This window comes from Polistes dominula, unplaced genomic scaffold, assembly GCF_049000335.1.
Source record: "Polistes dominula isolate Pdom_NZ unplaced genomic scaffold, Pdom_raw_medaka contig_82, whole genome shotgun sequence".
Lineage (NCBI taxonomy): Eukaryota > Metazoa > Arthropoda > Insecta > Hymenoptera > Vespidae > Polistes > Polistes dominula.
This window is the reverse complement of record NW_028301046.1, coordinates 1,699,905-1,719,316: the sequence shown is the minus strand read 5'-3', so window position 1 is coordinate 1,719,316 and position 19,412 is coordinate 1,699,905. Positions and strand designations below refer to the sequence as shown.

Below are 19,412 nucleotides of genomic sequence, written 5' to 3'. Positions count from 1 at the left end.
TAGATACAGATTTGATTTTACTACACGTTACCAAAGTTTGATCAAGTGAACCGGTTCTTCTATACGTGTTGGATCATTTGTCTCGATCCTTTGAGTATTCTCTTTCTTTTATGATCTTTTTTTCCATCGTCTCTTTTTTTTTTTTTTATTCTTTCATCGTTGTCCTTGATTCCTGGATCCTACACTGATGAGATCGTCGATCCATTCATTCTATCTCCATCCCTTTCTATCATTAATTTAGCCAAAAAACCTGTTTTAACTTCGTCTAAAAATCTCCTTTTCGATATTAAACTAGCTGAAAATAAATTCTCAAATCAACTGGCAAAAATATCAAAATAATTTTACAAAAAAAAGATATATATATATATATGGATGTCACTTTGTCTTTATCTCTTTCTTAAAAGCTTCAATTATTCATTCTTTATCTCTCATTCTCTTTCTGTCTTTTTCTTTCTCGTTTTGTCGAGTTTGCACTGGAGCAAGAGATTAATTCAATAAGAAAATAAAAATGGAACGTTAAAGTTTCCCAATCTGGATTGGAAAAAACGGATAGTACGTGTAAAATGGATTATTGGATAAAATTTCGTTACCTTCTGTGTGTGTGTGTGTGTGTTAATATCGATCTATCGATCCTAGAATATTATCAATATCTTTCAATTAAAAAAAAAAAAAAAAAAATCTATGAACAATTTTTCATTATCATTTGTAGGATATAAATTTCGTTTTTTTATCCCCAGTCGTAACAATTTTTTATTTTATTTTCGAACGATGATATTAATTTTCATTGAAATAATTATCTTAACGTTAAAGTGTTGTTTTTTAAAATTATTCAATGGGATAAATGTAAAATGTGTTTTTAATTTTGACTTGAAATAATATTTGCTAATACAAGGGACAAAAACCAAATTTTTTTAATTATTAAAAATTATTAAAAATTCATAAATTAATAAATAAATTAAGATATTGAAAAATTAAATTATTAAAAATTATTAAAAGAAATTAAATTATTAAAAATTATTAAAAGAAATTAAATTATCAAAAATTATTAAAAGACATTAAATTATTTTAAAAATTAAATTATTAAATAAATTAAATTATTTAAAAATTTAATTATATTAAATAAATTTAATTAGTAAAAAATTAAATTAATAAAAAATTAAATTATTTAAAAATTAAATTATCAAAGATTATGAAAAAAAAATTAAATTGCTAAAAAATTAAATTACTAACAAGTTAAATTATTAACAAATTAAATTATTAAGAAAATTAAACTATTAAAAAATTAAATTATTAAAAAATCAAATTATTAAAAAATTAAAGTATAAAACAAAATTTTGTAATAAAAAAAGAAACACACCACACACAAAGAAGTGTCAATTAATTTTCTAAGTGTACAAACAATCCTCCAAAATTAATTTATTAAATCAATCACAAACAATCCTCCAAAATTAATTCATTGAATCAACCACAAACAATTCTCCAAAATAAATTTATTGAATCAACCTGTCCAAATTATTAAATCCTTCGTTATCCTCCTACTATCCTCTCTCTGTTTCCAAGGATTATTATTAAAAATAAAAATAAAAAATAAAATTAAAAAAAAAAAAAAACAGGAAAGGATGAATAAGGATGGAATCTCCAAGGAGTCAGTGAATTAATAGTTTGAGTAGTAGTAGTAGTAGTAGTAGTAGTAGTAGTAGTAGTAGTAGTAGGAGTAGGTGTAAGATATGTGGGAGGGGGGAGAGGGTAGGGATAGAAAAGAACAGAAGGATAAGATGAAGAAAGAAAAAGAGAAGGAGAAAACCAGAGAAAAAAAGAGAGAGAGAGTGAGAGAGAGAAGGAGAAGGATGTGGGGGGTGGTACGCATGCGCATTCGTTTCTCAGCTTTCGGAGCTGTCGGTTCGCGTTTCTGAAACCTCTCTGACTGTGTTTCGAACCATACCCAACAGTTTCATTACCTTTTTGCCCAAATCCAAACTCACCTAATTGCAACGATCTCAAATTCGTGGGTGCATAAGTGGGGAAAAAATGTGTCTGGTGTAAAGAAAGTTTGGTTTGTTATTTATTTTTCATAATTTTGTCTCTCATTTTCTTCGTCAATTTTTTATAAAAAAAAAAAAGAAGAAAAATAAGAAGAAAAATGTTTCATCAATTAGGTGAATGGAAGGATGACGAATTTCTGATTTGTTTCTTTTTTTTAAAGAAATTTTCATTGAGATTTGTTTGAATGATTATTAATGATGTATAATTTGAAAGATAAATCAAGAAAATGAATTTATTTTTATTTAATTGTGAATTACGTCGATTGTTTAAAGAATTGATTTTAAAAAATTAAAGAAAAATTATTTAAGTAAGATATTTAAAAAAAAAAAAATGTTATCAACGGTTGTTCGTTGTCACGGTGATACCATGGTACATCGTAATCATCGTTTCGTATCATTGGTAAGTTTTTTAATTACATTTTTTGGGGAATTTTTTTTCTTTTTTTTTTTTTCTTTCCAAAATTTCCCGCAAAAATCTTCGAAAAATGCGTCTGCGCAATTTGAAATTTGTATTATATTTTTTGTATATTTTTTATTTTATTATTTTATTATAGTTTTATTATTTTATTATGGTTTTATTATTTTAGATATTTTATTTTATATTATTTTATTTATATTATCTATATTATTTATTTTATTATATATTATATATATATATATATATTTCAAATTTATTTATAAATTTTATGCATATATATATATTTTATATAAAAATTTGGTTATTTTTAAAATAATAAAAATAAACGTGAATTTGTTTGGAAAAGTTTTCAGTTTAACTTAGGTATTAATATAATTTTGTTTTATTTTATATTAATAATAATTTTATAATTAATAATAATTATTAATAATAATATATTTAATTTCATTATATAATTTAATTATATTATTTTATGTTATATTATTTTATATTATAATTATATTATAATAATATAATATTATATATTTTATATTAAATTAATTTTGTGAATAAATTAATAATTAAATATAAAATATAAAATTCTAGGATAGAAAAGTAGTATTGACAAAGATAGAAATAGGAAATTTGTTAATACCAAGTAACTAATACAAGTCAAATGATGTTGGTTATGATGATGATGATGTAAACCGGAAATAGAGTACGCAACTAAGAAATTCCATAAAACGGTGTAATACTTTTCTTTTAACGTTGATTAAAATTATGTCGAGGTATTCTACTTATGTTGTCATCTAAATAACAACGACGATGAACAACCATACGTTACCGCAATGAGATTATTTATGGTTTAAATGCTAATCATGGGGACGATGAAGATTATCAAGAATTTTTGTCATCAAAAACATATATATATATATATATATATATATACAGTATGTCATCTTAATGATGATCAATTTTTCTATTTAATAATTCGTCATTTCCTCTGTGTTTTTTTTTTTAATATTTTTCTATTAGCATATACGAGTTATTCAAATTATAGAAACATCATAATATATTATACTGACACACACACATACACATACACACATATATATATATATATATATATATATATGTTTTGTATGTGGAATGTCATCGTAAGGATGATCAATTTTTCTATCTAATAATTCGTCATTTCCTCTGTTATTTTTAATTTTATTTCTTTTTTGTTTTTTTTTTTATATTTGTCTATTACCATATATGGTTAGTTCGAGATATCGATATATTATAATCGTCCGGTTCGTTCATATTCCTTTTTTTACTCGTAGGAGTTGAAAGATCGTAAACAAAGTTCACTTGTAACTTATAGCTATTTTTGGATTCTGATTTTCTCTCTCTGTTTCTCTCTCTCTCTCTCTCTCTTTCTCTCACACACATACATATATACAGACTTTCTCACTCTCACTTTCTAGAGTACTCTTTTTCGCGATAACACAGCGTTATATTCGCATTTTATCAAGTCATCCACGATTCTTCGTAATATTATTAAACAACGTACTTGAAATAGTAATATACTTTTAAAAATATACGTAAATGTTTGTATTATGGTATATAAAAATTTTGACTATTTTTTAAACAATAAAAATATATGTCGGTTGTGTTAAAAAAGTTTGCAGTTTAACACAGGTACTATAATTTCATTTTGTTTTTTTTTTGTTTTTTAATGTGCATTTGAAATAATAAAAATATACGTCAGTTGTTTGCAAAATTTTCAGTTTAACACAGGTAATAAAATTTCGTATTTTTATATGTATATATTTTTTTTAATATACATTTAAAATAATAAAAATATTCGTCAGCTGTTTGAAAAATTTTCAATCTAATGCAGGTACTATAATTTGTATTTTTTTTATTTACATTTTATATGTTCAATTAATTTAGAATACAAATTAATAATTATATTAATAATTTCATATTTTTTTTTTTTTTAATGTGCATTTAAAATAATAAAAATATTCGTCAGCTGTTTGAAAAATTTTCAATCTAAGGCACGTACTATAATTTGTATTTTTTTTTATATTTTTTTTGATATACATTTTTTATATTAAATTAATGTAGAATACAAATTAATAATTATATTAATAATTTCATATTTTTTTTTTTTTAATGTGCATTTAAAATATTAAAAATATACGTCAGTTGTTTGCAAAGTTTTTGGTTTAACTTAGGTGCTTTAATTTTGTATTCTTTTTATATATTTTTTTGTTTATATACATTTTATATATTAAATTAATTTCGAATATAAATTAATAATTAGATAAAAAAGTTATGAAGAAATAGGAAAGATTGAATAATTATTTTATATAATAGATAAAAATATAGAATATAAAATAACTTGGCGTTTTGATAACATTAATATTTATTTCAAAAGTAAGCATAAAATTTTCATACGTCTTATCATAGGAAAAAATTCATATCCAATACATTACGTGACGAACATTAATAACAAAGTTTTATTATCTATGCTATTCATGCATAAATATGATTTATCTATTATTAAAATATACAAAATGTTACAAAAGGTTTCAAAAACAACAAATCAATATTTCTATCTATTAAATAAAATAACAATAAATATTTCTTAATTTTTTTTTTTTTCTATCAAAAATACAAATCTCAAGTATAATGGCATATAACAAATTAATATTAAAATCTGCTGTTAAATATTTATAAAAAAAAAACAAACAAACAAAAAGAAGGAATAATATTTTGTTTTAATAAGATGAACTTGTGTGTGTTAGGGATAAAGAAGTAGGGTCAGAAAAGGGTGTATACAACCTTTTTGTATGTATACCAAAGTTTTGAATGAAGAAGATTAGAAAGATAAAGAAAGTTAGGATCTCCTATAATCTAGAAAATTGCATAATCCTCTTCTAGTAGCTTATCCTATCATCCTAGTCTGTGGTCGATATCTATTTGCAATGAGGACACATGCTAGCAAGTAGATCTTTCGACTATTCGCATTAGAAACTTTGTCCTCGTTCTCATTTATAGTTTAGTTTTAGTTTTACTTTTAGTTTTAGTTTTAGTTTCCTTCAATTCTTTCATCTTCTTCTTCTTCTTCATCTTCATCTTCTTCTTCTTCTTATCTTCTTCCAACGACCAATATTTTCTATTTTTTTTTTTCTTTTTTCTCTATTTATAATAATCGACGAAAATTTGTATCCATTAATTTTGATAAATATTAAATAATCAAAAATTGATTAGTTTTTTTTTTTTTTTATATTTTTATTATACTCGAGTAACAAAACAAAACAAAAAAAATATGTTAAAAACATTTTCAAACTTTGTTCTCCCAATTTTCTTCACCTTACATCAAATACACACACACAGACACACACATACACATATACACACCTATTTCTGTCTTCTTCATCCATCGAATATGTATCGAACGGTATTCCATGACCTTCCCCCTTTCCCCCTTACCCCCCCCCCCTTACCCCTTTCCCCCTAGATTTACGTCATTCGTCTATTCTTATTCCTCGTTTCGTTTGTTATTATAATTCTTCTTCGCATCGTGGAATGTTCAAATCTTTTTTTATGTATTTTTTTTTTTCTTTTTTCCATTCACTCAAAATATCAAGCAACATTTTCGTACACATTTATTTTTTTTTAAACTTTAAAAAAAATTATAGAGAGAGAAAGAGAAAGAGAGAGAGAGAGAGAGAGAGAGAGATAGAAAGAGAAAAACTTCATCTTAGTAGATTGATCTAATCGATAGATTTGAATTGTAAATTTGTACCTACCCCATAGATGGATAATAATTTGTGTAATTACATCGTAACTACCGATTGTAGGAAGTTAACTAAGATCTTACTAAGGATAAGAAAATTGACCATAGATCTTTGTATATAAATGTTATTTACAAGAAACGTTCAATTAACCATAACGACGACGACGACATTGATCGAGATTAACCTCGATCTAAAGATATTTTAATAAGTTTAAATATGAATTGTGGTATATGATGTACGTAAGATAATTTATTTGAAAATTATTTAATAAGATCGATTAATATTATTGCATAATAAATTAAACGTATTAACATATCATCGATTTATAATACGAGAAATAATAACAAAAAAACAAAAACAAATAAAAAACAAAAGAGTATGAAAAAATCATATTAAATTATGCTTTCAGATAAATCAGATCGATGATTAGAAATCTTCTGTATAAATCAAAGAACTAATTTACAAAAAAAAATATCTAAACTCGTGATAATGATTATTTATGGTCAGCTTATAGAAACGAGATGATGATGATGATGATAATGATGATGATGATCGTAATTGCATAAATTTACGATAAATTTTCCACTCATCCTTATCTTTCGTTTGATACTTGAAAAATGATTTATCAATTCGTCATTCATGAGTAGAAGAAGTTTTGAATTATAAATCACGAATAAGAAAAAGATCATTAAGCGTAAATTATATGTTTAAAGCAAACACATGCATATTTGTTTTAATTAAAAAAAAAAAAACAGAAAAAATTAGTAGAGTGTCATAAATATTAAATCGAAGTTTTTAGAATTTTTAAATATTACAAAATAATACTAATATTGTTAATATATTATACTATTATAAATAGAATATTAATAATATTTTTAATGTTATCTCATATTTATTGCGACCAATCCCTAAATTAATATATTACTTATTTATTTTATTTTAATTTATACATATTATTTATTTTATTATATTAATATAATATTATATAAATATTATTTTATTAAATTTAATTATATATACATATATTATAATATATAATAATAAAATAACAATTTTTATATTATATTATAGTATATATTATAATATAGTATATATAATTATATACAATTATATATAGTATAGTATAGTATGTATAGTATATATATAGTATACTAGGGTGCCCCGCCACACGTTGCTGTAGCTCACAATCAGTCCGATACACACGTATTTAAGTTTTACACGTATTTAAGAATTACCTTATACCACCATCTGTTAGAATCTTATCGAACTAACAGAGATAATCATGACTCTTTATTAATAAACAAATAATTCGATTATAAATTGAGATATAAACTATCCTATCTTTCAAGTTGAATGAAACTGCACACAGTGTGCAAAATGTGATTAAAATCGGTTCAGCAGTTTAGGAGTCCATTGCAGACAAACAACGTGACGTGACGTAATTTGTATATATTAAGATATTATATGAATAGATAAAAAATAAATAATAAGAAAACAATAAATGTATGGGAAAGTTTGAGTTATATATTTGGATGAATTATTAGAGGGAGAAAAAAATAGAAAATTTCAGTTCGATTTTGATCTAAAGTCTTTGATTACGAATAGATCATAGAGAAAGAAAAACTTGAAAACAAAAAAAAAATAGAATAAAATACAATTTGATCGTTCCGGTCGTTGAAGCAAAGAAGAAGAAAGCAAAGAAAGCAAGTAGTTTCAGAGCAAAATCATATCATGCGGCTATTTCATGTGGCTATTTCACGCGTTACAAGAGCATAGGAGAGGACCTATGTCGTTCGTTCATTCGTTCGTTTCATGAAAACCGCCGGAAGAGAAAGACGAGAATCAGGAAGCAGGTCTCGTCGTTCGTCGATCTTTTGCTCGGCAAAGCGTGGACGTTGGAGGAGGCGTCGAATAACTCTTTCACGGAAGTAGGAACATACACAGATAAACAGATACATAGATGCACATACTAACACACATAGATATTAAAGTAAAAATTTTCCTTTAACCGCATCCCAGCCGCACGTTGGACACGCGTTAACACCACCTTTCTTTCTTCTCCACTTTTCTTCTCTTATTCTCGTCATTTTGATTACAAACTTTTTTATTTTTTTTGTTTAATTTTTTGTTTAAATAATAAATTTTCTCCTAAACGAAAGACTTTGAGATTAGGGTGATGAAAAAGGGACAAATCAAATTAGTTAAGTAATAATATATTAATAATGATTTAACAATTATATAATTAATTATATAAATATATTGAAATATTAAAATTATATAGTATGTAATTCATAATATATTAATAATTTCTTTTTTAAATTATTTATAATAATAATATTATAAAAATTATTTATGTCGCTAATAATCTCCGATGGTTGATGCGACATTAAATAAAGTTATATAAAACGAAAAAAATATATATTATAAATTATACATAATTATAATTTAATATAGTAACCTTGTTTTTCTGTCATTTTTGTTTATTTAACTTTTACTTTAATACGTAAAACAATTTATTTTCTATGCTATTTCGTAAAAATCTTACAACAAAAGATGAATGAAAAGTAACGATGTAATTGATGCTTATAATTAAAGATTAATTCTGTGTTTCTCTTACTTAGAAGATGAAAGTGACATTATTATTAGTAAATAACCAATGAAACTACTAGAAATAATAGTCATTACAAACCATTATAATTATTTACACCGTGAAAGAAAGTTTTGCCAGAATGATTAGCAAATTTCTTTCGAAATATTCGCTTTCTGTTCATTATTTCGAGAATTAATTACCTGTAACTGTGTAACTTAGAAAGTATACCAATGAAGATAAACTCTTCCCCTTCAAGATGATCATTCAAATTTCATCAAAATTTCAAACAAAACATAAACAATGATACTAAAAAGATCATTTATAAAATTAAACCCATTAATATAAGATATTAAATCAAACGATATTTATTATTTCACAATCACATTATATTAAATATATGTTTATTGTTATTTATCAATAATATTTAACCAGTTGACTGTGGAATTTAGTTTCAAAAGATCACTCACAGGGTGTGGAATTAAAAACATACGCAACGACGTGTATACACGTCGAACGCATGGGCAAATTTTTACGAAAAACGAGGAAGGATTACATTTTTATTCAAAATCAATACAAAAAATTAACAATTCATTTCTGAATACGTTATTCTTACTAAAAGTTTGAATATTGTCAAAAAATAAAATAAAATACATAAACAAGACAAATTGAAGATAGGAAGGAATAAATAAAAAAAAAAAAATAAGAAAATAGTTTAGAAAATGTCAAGCTATGTATGTGTGATATGTTTCAAAGTGTGCACGGTATTACGCAAAGTGCGATTTCACAGGTCGTACAACCAAAAACCTTGCATTTCCTTGCGTTTCCTTGCATTTCCTTGCGTTTCCTTGCGTTACCTTGCGTTTCCTTGCGTTACCTTGCGTTTCCTTGCGTTTCCTTGCGTTTCCTTGCGTTACCTTGCGTTACCTTGCGTTTCCTTGCGTTTTCCATTTTTTTCGAGCAAACGCGACACATCTTATAAATAAATAATAAATCTAAATAAATATAAATAAAATACATAGAGATCGTATTGGTAATATAAAAGGGAACATATCACCAAATAATATTCTTATTACATTTCATTGACACATTTCGAGTTTTATATAGTGAATGCTAATTTTGTATTTTACACGACGAGTATGCACGTCTCAAACGTACCGTAGTAGAGATTTAGTCTGACGTGTATACACGTTGAACACACTTAACTGGTTAAAACAATTTTGACATTACATAATCACCTAATATAGAGTACATTTTGTCTATTTATAATCCCTATTATCGTATGTCAAAAATTATGAATGAAAGGTTCGCGACATGGTAGAGAAAATGTTACTTTATGCATGATTGACGTCTTGCGAATCGTTATCGTTCACTTTTCACAGACATTATTTTCATCTATTTCGTATGCAAAAAAAAATGAGTAAAAAGAGAGAGAGAGAGAGAGAGAGAGAGAGAGTGCATCTGTCTTTTCTTTGTTGTATAACGAATAAAGAGGAATAAATCAATGTCACGTTGTCGAGAGTAGTTCTATCGCACTACTACACTTTGTCATCATCATTTTCCTTCTCTCTCTTTTTCCTTCTCTATCTCTCTCTCTCTCTCTCATACTGTCCTTATTTCTTTCTATTGTCATAGGTTAACGATATCTCGAAAGTATGTTTCGAACGTATCGCGAAAATCCATAGGAAAATTTATTCTACGGAAAATATCACTCCCTCTTGTCCCCTTCTACCCCTACCCCTACCTTCTCCACCCTCCACCCTCTACTACTCATATCTCTTATATTTGGCATAACCATTTTAAATCATCTTCGTTGAACGACTTGTTCTTTTTTTTTTTTTTTTGTTATCGTAAATCATTCAAGTTACGAAATATTTCTCGTTCGGTAAAATAGAAAACGTTCTTTGAACTCTAAAGTCATAAACGACGACTAGTCCCGTCGTAGAATGTACCTTATATACCTATTCCGATATTTCTTCGTGAGAAAGAGAGAGTGAAAGAGAGTAAAAGAGAAAGAGAGAGACAGAAATAGAGAGACAGAAAGAGAGAGAGAGAGAGAGAGAGAGAGAGAGAGAGAGAGAAAGACCCTTCTCCGTAAAGCTGTTCGTTCGTTCGTTCGTTTCGTACTTACGTACGTTCAACTGTTATTTCACGTGTTCGAACGGAAATTTAAATCATTCTGTGTATGTGTATGTGTGTGTGTATTTGTGTATGTGTTGTGCACTTGAAGAGAAAATCTCGGATATCATCGGTCATGATGATAATAACACTTTGCTTTTAAGTCGAATTATAGATTAACTTTTGTCTCTTTTATTTATGAAAAAAATACGAAAAAAAAAGATCAAAGTCAAATAGAAATAATAAAAAAAAAAATGAAATAAAAATAATGTGAAATAAAAAAATGATTAATAATTACAATTAACAAAATAGTAATAATAATAAGTGTCAGACACATTTGAAGTAAAATAAAAATAAAAAGGAATAAAATGAAATAAAAATAATATAAACCAAAAAAAAAATGAGATCTGTATAATAATTACAACTAAAAGACTAATAATAAGTGTTAAACACGTGTATAAGATTTATAGGATGTAACATCAGTGACAAGTTATTTTCATGATCACTTTTTTTTACCCAAGTCGTACTTGTGTGTATCGTATAACAGCTTGCATGACTATGAGAAACTAGAGAGATAGAAAATACGAATGTGTAGAAGAAGAAGAAGAAAAAGAAGAAGAAGAAGAAACAACAGTCTGGTAAGCGAACATACCAGATGCCCACTAATTCAAGCAATCTAATCCGGATTTCTAATCGACCATGATATATTTCCAAGCTGCACCGAGATGAAGACACATTGAGATTTAACTAGAGTTATTTATATATTCATACATATATACATATATATATATATATATATATATATATATATATATATATATACTTTTATTATAAAATTAGACTGATAACGAAGAAGGAAAAAAAAAACCCCTTTTAGGTTTTCCCTCGTTCATTTCACGTTGTTTCGTAGAACAAATAATGAACAAAATCATAAGTAAAGTTCATTTTATCGTTTTTTAGTGTCAATTAGCTTACCACGAAGAATCAAGACGACTAACATACTCATAAATAAACATTTTTCTTTTCTTTTTTTTCTTTTTTTTTATATTTACGTACTGTAAGAAGAAAAGAGAAAGACATTAAAAGGGGTGTATGGGGAAAGGAGGACTGAAGGATGAAATAAAAAAGGGGAATTCACGGCCCTTTTTAGATCGATATGAGAGTAAGATTAAAACTGTTGAGTTCGTATTCATGGTTCAAGGTCGAGGTAAAATAAACGTCGAAATAATTCATCGTTCCGCTTGTTAAGCATTTTAAATCTAAACTCACCGGAATGGATATTGATTATTTTTTTCTCTCTCTCTCTCTCTCTCTTCCCATTCCCTTTTGATCGTGATCAGATTGGAAGTAGTTGTTATGGTAACCATTAGATGATAAATCGAAACTGAAATGAGAAATCGTCGGTCGTGATAGAGAGAAAGATGATGAATGATTTGAAAAAAATAAATAAATCTAATCTGTTAAAAAAAAGATGTTTGATTAAAAGGTGTTTTCCTTCGATAAGATATATTGTATAGTGTAGATAAATTTATAATGGGTTATCTTTAAAAAATTGCAACTTTGTTTCTAGTATGTAGTGATAGGTAAAAAAAATTCTTTATCGGTGTACATATTTGCAAAGTGTATTTTTTTACGAAAGGGTTAAAAAAGGAACTGTGTAGATTTAACACGTTTGTCGCTCAGTCCGTTTCGGTTGAGTTTGTCGTCAGGCCCAAAATTCAACTATCGGCGCGCCGTAACGTAAAGATGCGATAAGTACAAATATCAACAATGCAACCCCAGAGTATTATGGTTATATTATATTATTATATATTTTATTTATCGAAAATAATAAAATATAAAACTATCTTTTATTTATTGAAAATAATTTTGTTTTAAAATCGGAAATGTGATAAGTTTTTCCAATGAAAAATACTATAACTTCAACAAGAAGAGCGTCACCGTATACGGTGACGTGGCGATCAACGTGTTAATTATTACACATATATTTATGTAATAATTACATTAATAAATAACTAAATAAATTAATTAATTAATAAATATATCAAAAAGAAATGAAAATAGGATTTGCCAATTGCACATAGTAAAAATGTTGTCCAGATGTGAATGTTGGACGTGTGTGCAGTTAGATCAACCTAGCTAGCCATTTACGAGCACGATTCAACTATGTATTTCGTTCACGTAGTAGAGAAGTCGGCTTGTCCACGTTAACGTCGAATACCTTACTGACAATTTACGGGGTTGCCTCCTTGAAACCGGATAAAATCGTTCGCATCCTTGACAAACGTTATCTCATGCATTTCTCATACCTATGTTTTTTTATTGAACTACTATCATCATCATCATCATCATTATAATCATTATAATCATCATCCTCCTTTTTTCTTTTTGTTGAAGTGAAAACTTCTTTAGAATCGGGGTGATTTGAAAATCATGAAACGGAAGAACGTGAAACCGATTAAACGAAAATGCATCAGTCAAAAGAGACACAAACATTTTCATATAGAAAAAAATTCACTGCCACATTATTGGTTTCCAATGAATTTCTAAACTACTCTGAACTGATCTCAATGAAATTTTCTTTTATTTCGCGTGATTTTGTTCCAACTTAGAACATTACATATGTTATTTTGTTACATTATTGTATTTGTTAACGTATTTTTTTTTTTATTTAGAAATTATCTTTGGTATTTAGGTTCTGTAAGATTCTTTCAATAGATTGCACTGTATTACAATTCAATTATTTCGATATATTCATGTCTCGAAGTTTGATTTTTTTTTTTTTTTGAAGGTTTCACTTCTACCGTGTGCAATTTGTTTTATATTCTTTTTAATGAATAACACATATGGGGACAAGTTAAAGATAAATAAATAAATAGACAAAAATACGTAGTGATGGTTTGCATTAGTAACCAAAAGAATTTGAAACTTTTGGCGTGGTTCCAAAAAAAAAAAAAAAAACAAACGGAATCGAAAACCACCATCGAAAAGGAAGGAAAGATGGAAGGAAAGGAAATTTTTCTTTTAGATACCAAAAGAGTTTGTCTTATTTCTTTTCTTTAAACTCGTTTTGTACTTGAATCTAACATTTTCTACCTCGTAGTTGGTTCTTTCGTAAAGAATTCTTCCCACAAAGTATTTCCCTATTTATTTTCTTTCTTTTTTTTTTTCTATTCCACTTTATTCGTTGTTTAGTCCCTTTGATCTTACGATCAATTTTTTCTTTTTTTTTTTTTTTTTATTCGATTTTTCGATCGACTTTAATAAAACACCAATTTCGTTTTAACATCAATTTTCTTCTCAATGTTGCATTGGGGAAATAAGGGAATGATAAAATATTAAATCCTTTGCATTCTCGAATCCTCTTTTATGGGAAACAATGAAATAATTAAATAAAAAAATAATATTATATATAATTAATAATAAAATATATAATAATAATAATAATAATAATATATTATACTATTTAAAATAATAAGTTATAATATATAAATACCTAAGTTTACTTATAGGAACTTATATATATATACCTATATTATACTAAACTATATTATACTATATTATACTAATATTATATATTTGTATATTTATATTATACTACTTATATTATACTATTTAAAATAATAAGTTAATATATAAATACCTAAATTACTTAGGAACTTATATATACCTATATATAAATATATATATATATATACTTAGGAAACGTTAGGTAATAACGTACCTAAGTTAAGTTAGGTTACGTTTTATTATAAGAAATATAAATATAATAAATATATATTTATTATTTTATATATATATAACTCTACCATATATATTGTTCACTAACCAATTTACTAAAATCTAATTCTATATAAAAAAAAAAATAAATAATTTTCTATTTAAAGTAAGCCATTGTCACCTGTTAGGTGTTCTACACAATGTAATTTAGTATTTAAACTTAAATAGAAATCTTATTTACTTCCTTTCTTTCCTTCCTTCCTTCCTTCCTTTCCTTTCTTCCTTTTCCTAGTTTCGTACTTTCGTAAAGAGTCCTAGTTACTTTTCTCATAGTTTCTTACTTCGATGAGTACTCGGCATTAAATACAACGTGAATCTTGATAACGATCGTAAAGACCGCCAAGGTAAAGTAAGAAGGAGGATGTAAAGGCTTATCTCGAGCTCGCCTTTATCGCTGACCCTAGACCCTTTCGATGCGTTCCTCGCCGCTTATAATCCCTTTCATGTTACCGACTATCCAAGAGAGTTCTTGGGTTATGCTTGGTACTCTCTACTCCGGGGACTCCCCTTTTCAGAGAGACATTTGCAAACGTCATCGCCACAACGATGACAACAACGACAAAGAACATTTCTAATAAGAAAAACAAGTTGAAAACGACCGATCGCCACGATAAATTAATTCCCTTGAATCTTCTCACACATACACACACACAAACACACACACACACATAAATGTATATGTATAATTTTGCTTAGGTTTTGTTTTTATTTACGATGACGTTGTTGCATTTTTGGTATTCTTAACCCTTTGCATTTAAAGTTTGTTTTTTTACATTCATATTACATATAATATTATTATAATATAATTAATAATATAATATATTATTAATTATTATATATATAATTAATAAGTATGTAATTTTATATATATATATATATATATATATAATTATAATATAATATATTAATTATATTATATATTAGATTATATTATATTTTTGCACATGGAATTTTTATTATTTTAATAAAAATAAAAAAAAAATAATAATAAATAATATTTTTATTTTTTTTTATTTAAAAAAAAACCAAGCATTATATTCTATTGAAAAATATTTCACGACCAAAAAATTCGTCATAAAGCACTTATATAAATTTCCATACGTTTTTTGTTCACTCACATTTTGTTCCTTTCTTCTATTTCTTTTTCTTATTCTTTTTCTTCGTTTGACATGAGAGAAAATATTTATATCGATGAACAAAAAGCATAGGTACGTTAAAAAATCTATGAAATCGTATTCAATTTCCTGTGAGATCATACATATACATCATACATATATGTCATACATATATATATATGATACGTTTACTTACAAATATTTGTAAAGAAAAGAAAAAGAAAAATAGAGAAATGTGTAAGATGTAAAGAATCGATATAGTTACAATAATAATAATAATAAATAGAAAAAAAGGACGTTTTAAAACGTTATTTGCACATTATAACAAACAAAAAAGAAGAAAGGAAAAAACTACGATTCTTTCTTATGTAATATCGTCGGCCATTAAGTCGGTAACATGCGTTCTTAGTGTAATACACGCGTGGTTCTCTACTACTAGTAACAAACCTTCCTTCCTTCCTTTCCTGTTTACCAACGTAACGTCACGGCCTTGACTCGTGTGACCAATGTTAGCAAACAAGCTATAATATTAACTGTATAACTTATCGTTTCTATTTATTTCGTTTTTATTTTTTCTCACACATACACACACACACACGCGAAGAAACATCAACTAAATTTCTAACATAAGATTATTAACTATATGATATTCCTAGTTTTTTTTTTTTTTGTATTTTATTAAACATTTATCTCACATTCTCATTTTTAATGTAATTTTTGTTTTTTTTTTCATTTCATTTCATTGGAATTATTTTCTTTGAAATTATTTCTAATATATTTGCATATATTTATTGTGGAATTATTATTATTTTTTTTTTGGTAAATTTTGTTTTATCAATTAACTCTTTGGGGCACGATTAAAAGCGTCCCACCTTTTTTGATACATCGTAATACACGGTGGGACTTAATTAGTCCCACCCTTGAAATATTATTACAATAGTTACAACACATGCTCATAAGATGATCATATTTCGTCATATTTACGCAAAACAAATTAATTATTAAAATCTTTTTGTTGTTTTTGTTTTTATTTTTACATTATTACATTATGTAATAATACCTTTATTTATAAAAAAAATATACCAATTTTGTTTTTATTTAAAACGTAATCAAATTTCTATGCAACATCATAGGGCTACTTTATTTATTTGAAATTCTATGCCGCAAAGAGTTAACACGAAGTTTTTTTTTCTAAAATTTGTCAAATAATTTTCTTTAAGTAATTTCAATCTTCGTGTGTGTCTGTGTGTGTGTATTATATATTTCAGAAAGGAAAAAAAAAGAAAAAAAAGTAATTGAATATTAATTTCAAAATTAAAACCCCCTTTGACATTAACAATTTTCATTATTTGAAAAACTACCACGTTTATTATTTTACAGGTTACTTCAAACTATTTAACATCGTAATTAATGAATAATTAAATTCGCTAATACTGTGAACATAAAAAATTTCATTTTTTTATAAAATTACATTTTTATTTTCCTACTGTTATATTAATTTTTTTTCATTATTCCAAAATATGTTGACGAAAAAAAAACAAAATTCCCAAAACGTCATCAAATATTTTATTAATATGATCAATTATTCATTCATGATCATAATATGATCAATTCATTCAAACGAAGTGATTACAGCAACAACAACAACAACAACAAATATTGATAGTAACCTAGAAAACTAGTCTAGTTTTTTTTTTTTTAAATAATCAACCATGTATACGTACGTATATATATATATATATATATATATATATATATATATATATATATATATATATACATAAAAAGAAAAAGTTAATAATTTGCATGTATAAAATGTAATAAATTATTCTTCGAAGATAATGATCACATTTTAGAATCATCAACTATATATATATATATATATATACATACATATATGTTCATTCCAAAGATCATACGTCACGATTAATCGCATATTTTATTCCTCGTAGCAAGTCTAGCAGCTGTGTTACACTCCCTTTGATCTTTTATACGTGATTCTTGAACGTAATGCATTTGAAAATTTTTATCTATCATTTCTATCTATTTATCTCTTTCTCTCTCTCTCTCTCTCTCTCTCTCTGTCTCTCTCTCTCTCTCTCTCTCTCTCTCTTACACTTACATTCTTCTCAAGACATAAGTCAATTAAGTCAGGATTAGTCGATCGAACGTGTATTAACTTTAGTATTTAAATCGATTTAAATACTATTTCTATATTTTATTTATGCTCGTCACGTCGTCGATTCTTAGACATTCCGTATAGTAACTTTTTTGTCCCCCCAGCACCCCCCCCCCCTGCTCCCCCACACACGTATGTGGGGGGAAACCAGTATTTGTAATCCTCTCTTCTTCTTTAAGCTTCTTAAAACTCCTCCCCCGTCATGTATTTACAGTCATTACGTTTCGATAAATACTTTGTGACATTATTATTATTTTTTTTATTATTATTATTATTATTATTATTATTATTTCCTTCTTCTTTTTTTCTTCTTCATAGAATCATATATTTCTTATGATAATCATTTTGACGAATAACTAATCAAGAATTTTTTTATTTTTTTTTTTAAATTGTATTGTAGTTATTTAAAATGTTGTCGCATTAAATGTTGAACGTATAAATATTTTATATTAATAAATATTTATAATATATATTTTTTATATTTTTGTATTATATTTTTATTTACATATTTTTTTTTTATTTTTCTATTATATTTTTATATTATATTTTTATTTATATATTTTTTTATATTTGTTATATATACATATAAATGTCGTTACATGAAATGTTGAACGTATAAATATTTTATATTACTAAATATTTATAATATGTATTTTTTATATTTTTTATATTATATTTGTATTTATATTTTTTTAAATTTATTTTTTATATTTTCTGTATTTTGTATTTTTTGTATTTTTTATATTTTATGTATTTTTTATATTTTTATTTATATATTTTCTATATTTATATATAAATTATTTTCTTTGTCTTTTTTACGTTCGACACGAAGATTTTATCTAATCGATGTTAATAGGAAAACATTGAGAGAGTGGGAGAAACAAGATTGGAAGGGAAGGGGAATCAAACGAACAGCATAGATAAAATCTGAATTTTATAATGAAGTCGAAAGCTTATGTAATTCAAAGAAAGGTTACAAACATCGTAAATTTATCTAAAAACCTTCAACGTTTCTTTTTTCTTTTCATTTTTTTCTTTTTCTCTTAAACGTTCTTTCTTCTTTATCTATTTTATGTCGAATAGAAAAAAAAAAAAAAACAAGAAAAAAAAACGATATAAGACAAGATTTTATTACCATGTTCTAGAAAAAAAAAAAAAAAAAAAAAAAAAACATAGAATAAAAGAAAAAAAATGTAAATTTTATTTTGTAAGGACGAATTTGTTCATCGGTAAACATTGTTTCTTACTTGAGATTTGCCAGAGCATAAATTTACTTTCAAAAAAACGATCCCTCAACTATCTTTTCATGGTGTGTTACCATAGATAAAGTATTCTGAAAAAAAAAAATGCAAAGTATGTAAAAAGTAAAAAAAGATAAATAGAGAGAACTCTTTGCA

General features: G+C 25.5%; 1 protein-coding gene across 12 annotated transcripts in view; it reads left to right on the top strand.

Annotated features, from left to right (window-relative positions):
• by (focal adhesion protein tensin) overlaps positions 1-19,412 on the top strand; it is a 202,944-nt gene that overhangs the window by 127,006 nt on the left and 56,526 nt on the right. Inside the window, exon 1 of one of the 12 annotated variants that reach the window (XM_015320817.2) lies at positions 2,295-2,442. The exons of the other annotated variants lie outside the window; for them this stretch is intronic. Within the exon in view, the coding sequence (XP_015176303.2) occupies positions 2,374-2,442 (69 nt within the window). The 5' untranslated portion in view covers positions 2,295-2,373. Of the gene's footprint in view, positions 1-2,294; positions 2,443-19,412 lie in introns of those variants that run through there. 12 annotated transcript variants of the gene reach the window in all.